A 3,884-nucleotide genomic window follows, 5' to 3' on the forward strand; every position below is an offset into this window, starting at 1 on the left:
AAATCACAAATTTTTAATAATACAGAATATTTTAATTAAAATTTATTTTAAAAAAATTAACAACTCGTGAAGCACATTTTGTATCTGTAGCAGTATACTTTTCAAAAGATACGTAATAGAATAGAATTGAAAATATTGCATAAATATATATTGCATAAACTCGTAAACTCACCCATCCATTTCAGAAAGTAATTGATTAATTGTCTGATTCGCATAAGGATGGAGAACTGAGTTCGTCCTTTTTGCTCCCACGGAATCTATTTCATCAATAAACACTACGCACGGTGCCTTTTCTTTCGCCGCTCCTGCAAAGTTACATAGAAGGTATTGATGTACTTTGCACGATATTGACAATTTACTAGTTAATTCTACTTTATTCGCAAAATTTGTCTTCTTGCCTGTTGGATTTTACTCACTGAACAACTCTCTGACACGTCGGGCGCCTTGGCCAACAAGGACCTCATCAAATTCAGGGCCTGCCACATGGAAGAATGGTACACCGGCTTCTCCAGCGACTGCACGCGCTAACAATGTTTTTCCTGTTCCTGGCGGGCCGACCAACAATACTCCCTTCGGCAACTTTCCGCCGAGAACGGAAAATTTTTCAGGGTTTTTTAAGAATTCTACTACATTCAAAAGCTCTTGCTTTGCCTCATCTGCCTGTAATTTTTACAAAATGTTTAAAGTACTTAAATTTGCATAAATTAGTTGTTAGTTAAACTTTGATAAAATTAATTCAACAATACAATAATTAGACCTTTTGGAGAACATTTATTACCTACCCCTTTAACATCATTAAAAGTGACCTGGATGTCTTCAGGATCAATTTCAATCCTATGAGTCATAGGAAGCTTGAATACCCCTGATTGATAGCTAACTGCACATTATAAATAATTCAGTAAACGCAGGAACTTTCAATGCAATAAAAGCGGAATTTTCATATCAATTTTGATATACGTACAATAAAGCACAATTATAAGACCAAGAGCAGAGAGACTAAACACAGTTTGTATGATTTTCAGCCACGAATTGGCATGGCCTCGCGTCTGGCGCTGTAATCCAGATTCGTATCCCTCCACGAAAGCAATTTTTATTCTCTTCTGTTCATCCGTCGTTGCGTCAGTATTGTTAAAAATTTGTTTTAGTTTCTCATAATCCGAGCCCTTCAACTCGGATACCAAACCCTGCGATAATAAAATAAAATCAATTAGAACGTTTCATTTGTTAAACAATATGCTTTTTCAATCATGTTTTAATAAGTCAGATCATTTGAGTAAAATATAAATGTCGTACCATTTGTGTATTAGAAGACAGGCCAAGCCATTTCTTTATTCTGTTCATGAACGGTGGGTTTTGCTCCAGTTCCATTTTTATATTACGTTGGGACTTGAATGTACGAATCGGTATATGACTGTGTAGCTTCTTGCTGTACCATGTGTGCAGCAGTCTGTTTTGTTGTCTTGACGCTAGATGAACGACAGGTAGAATAATGGGCTCTGTGAACGAGGAGCATGGAAAGTCTCGTCTGTTCTCAGCAAAACTTAGGCCGGATAAGTAAGACACTTTCCACTTATTATTCTCTTCCAAAGGTCTTCTAAATATACTGACAGCTACGTTATTCAGCATTAAGCACACCTTACAGTCCTTCATTCGTAATACGTTTGAAGTGCTTAAATTTATCTCTGGTAGCTCGGTACAATTTTTCGCTGCCTAAAACAAACCAAAAGTTCTGCTTACACCCACAATTTCGCTGTCGACAAGACAAGCGCGAAACAAACTAGTTGAAAAAGTCAATCTTTATATTACGTCTTATTCTTTAATGTATAAGTTAGCTATACTTGAAAAAAATAGAAATACCTCCTTAAGACTATCAGGACAAATTGCTGTCTCCTCCGCGTTCTTTTTCTTTTGTAAGGATTCATCCTGTTTCTTAACTTGAACCGAATACGAAGTTGTCCTAGGATTCGCTATACACGCCAGCTGCGTCAGATGGTACAAGACCTAATTCAAAGAATATCCAAATTCATCAGGACACGATTCATCTTAAATTCAGCAAAAGGAAGAAATCAAAAGAAATTTGATTCTTCAACTACTAAAAATTTTAAGCAAATCATCGATTTTAAAGCTTTTTATCGTGTCGATAGCGCTTATTATCTATTATTGTAGACATTCTAAATCTAATATATTATAGAAATAATAAATCTGACAGTATATCGTAATTGCAGCGCGTTATCTATCCCCTGCATTTATAACCTCAAAAAAGCAATTTCATCATGCAGATGAAGAGATCAAGTACACAAATATACATGTTTAAATATACATTTAACAAAAACTAAAATGCTCTTGTACTTATTCAATCAAGGACAGTAAATGATATGTATATGCAAGAGATATGCGAGATACGCTGTCAGAAACATGACGCAACTGGACACAATTGTAGGACGTCAAAAGCGCAAACCTGATTGTGAGACTGAAGAGAGATCATGATCGTGAGTCTCGGAACGAGAGAATCTCGTGCAGAATCGTGATCGTGCGAAATTTGCGTGGGGAAACCACCACCGGATGATTTCGGGGTCGAAAGAACGATCGCGCAAAACCGATGGATCGCGATCGTAGAACCCGATCGAGCGCGTGCCGATCGTTCGCGAAATCTGTTGGACGGCCGCTCCTCGTAGGTGTAGTCACGTGACCGGTCACTTGGCAATTTGTTGCAACATTGAATGCGATTTTTTTTAAATATATACGAGAACCAAGCGTGTTTTGAACGCGGAGCGAATTGATGGTTAGCCGTCAAAGGCATGAACTAGTAATTTATCAGGTTCGTCGATGATTCATATGTTATGTTCATTCACGTGATCAAAACGCCCGCGCCATCTTCTTGGCTCAAAATCTAGATTTATGCTAGGTCTACAATGCGAGTCGTAGGAAATTGACCAATCACGGTCGATTATTCTCCCCAAATTCGTATGTGATTGGTCAAGCATTTTCCCCTACTGGGGTTACGGACAGAACAATACTTGACTGGGATTGGTCGATTTTCTTACGCTTACGTTTTACGTCCTTACGCGATTTTATGTGTGAAGGCCTTTATACAGGCAATTCCAGCATTAATAAGAACTAAAAAAAAAAACAGATGGTTTATCATTTATTAATTTCATTTATAATTAATCCTTGTCTCAAAATAAAAATACTCAAGTTAATGATAACTTCGATCAAACTTTGCACTTATCGTGCGCGATTTTTTAAAATCGCGTGCAATTCTTTCAAATTCGCATACAATTTCTTCAATTACCGCGTGCGATTTTTAAAAATTGCGTGCGATAGTATAATATTTATTTATATAGTACTATGAATCACTCTATCAATGTTATTACACACTAATTTATATTATGTTTTATAATTGTTTACACAATTGGTCAAACGCATAGGTGTTTAACATCAACGCTTTATTGCGTGAAAATACGCACGAAAAGATGCATATCCTCATTCGATTCATTATAGAATCACACATTTGACTCGATCGTTATATCTATGAACGTTTGTCTCACGTCAAATATTGAAATTAGTAAATAGATAATATATTATTACGATAACATCAGTATTAATCAATGAGAATGTAATTTAACAATTACTACGTTTACGCGATGAGCGTTACTTCTGTAGTAACTTACGATACGTCCTTCGCGTAAACGGGATTTTGTAGTAATAACTTACGATAATTTACTCCGCGTAAACGAGTAAATTATCATAAGTTACTACAGAAGTAACGCTCGCGTAAACGCGCGTAGTAAATGTAATTTTTCAACCATCACAACGCACGGACATTCAAAATTCGATTTTATCCATGGCGCCGGAGTCTCGATGCAGGGCATTGCGGGGGCGGC

General features: G+C 36.7%; 1 protein-coding gene across 1 annotated transcript in view; it reads right to left on the reverse strand.

Moving 5' to 3' along the window:
- Window positions 1-2,812, reverse strand: part of LOC112466901 (ATP-dependent zinc metalloprotease YME1 homolog) — a 6,000-nt gene extending 3,188 nt beyond the window's left edge. Inside the window, exons 1-7 of the mRNA XM_025035249.1 lie at window positions 2,459-2,812; window positions 1,858-2,001; window positions 1,294-1,710; window positions 962-1,184; window positions 783-877; window positions 417-660; window positions 173-305 (exon numbers count right to left, since the gene is read on the reverse strand). Coding sequence (XP_024891017.1) covers window positions 173-305; window positions 417-660; window positions 783-877; window positions 962-1,184; window positions 1,294-1,710; window positions 1,858-2,001; window positions 2,459-2,800 — 1,598 coding nt within the window. The 5' untranslated portion in view covers window positions 2,801-2,812. The remainder of the gene's footprint in view (window positions 1-172; window positions 306-416; window positions 661-782; window positions 878-961; window positions 1,185-1,293; window positions 1,711-1,857; window positions 2,002-2,458) is intronic.
- Window positions 2,813-3,884: the final 1,072 nt, after the last annotated feature.

Source organism: Temnothorax curvispinosus, unplaced genomic scaffold (genome assembly GCF_003070985.1).
Source record: "Temnothorax curvispinosus isolate PA1 unplaced genomic scaffold, ASM307098v1 QBEX01016687.1, whole genome shotgun sequence".
NCBI lineage: Eukaryota > Metazoa > Arthropoda > Insecta > Hymenoptera > Formicidae > Temnothorax > Temnothorax curvispinosus.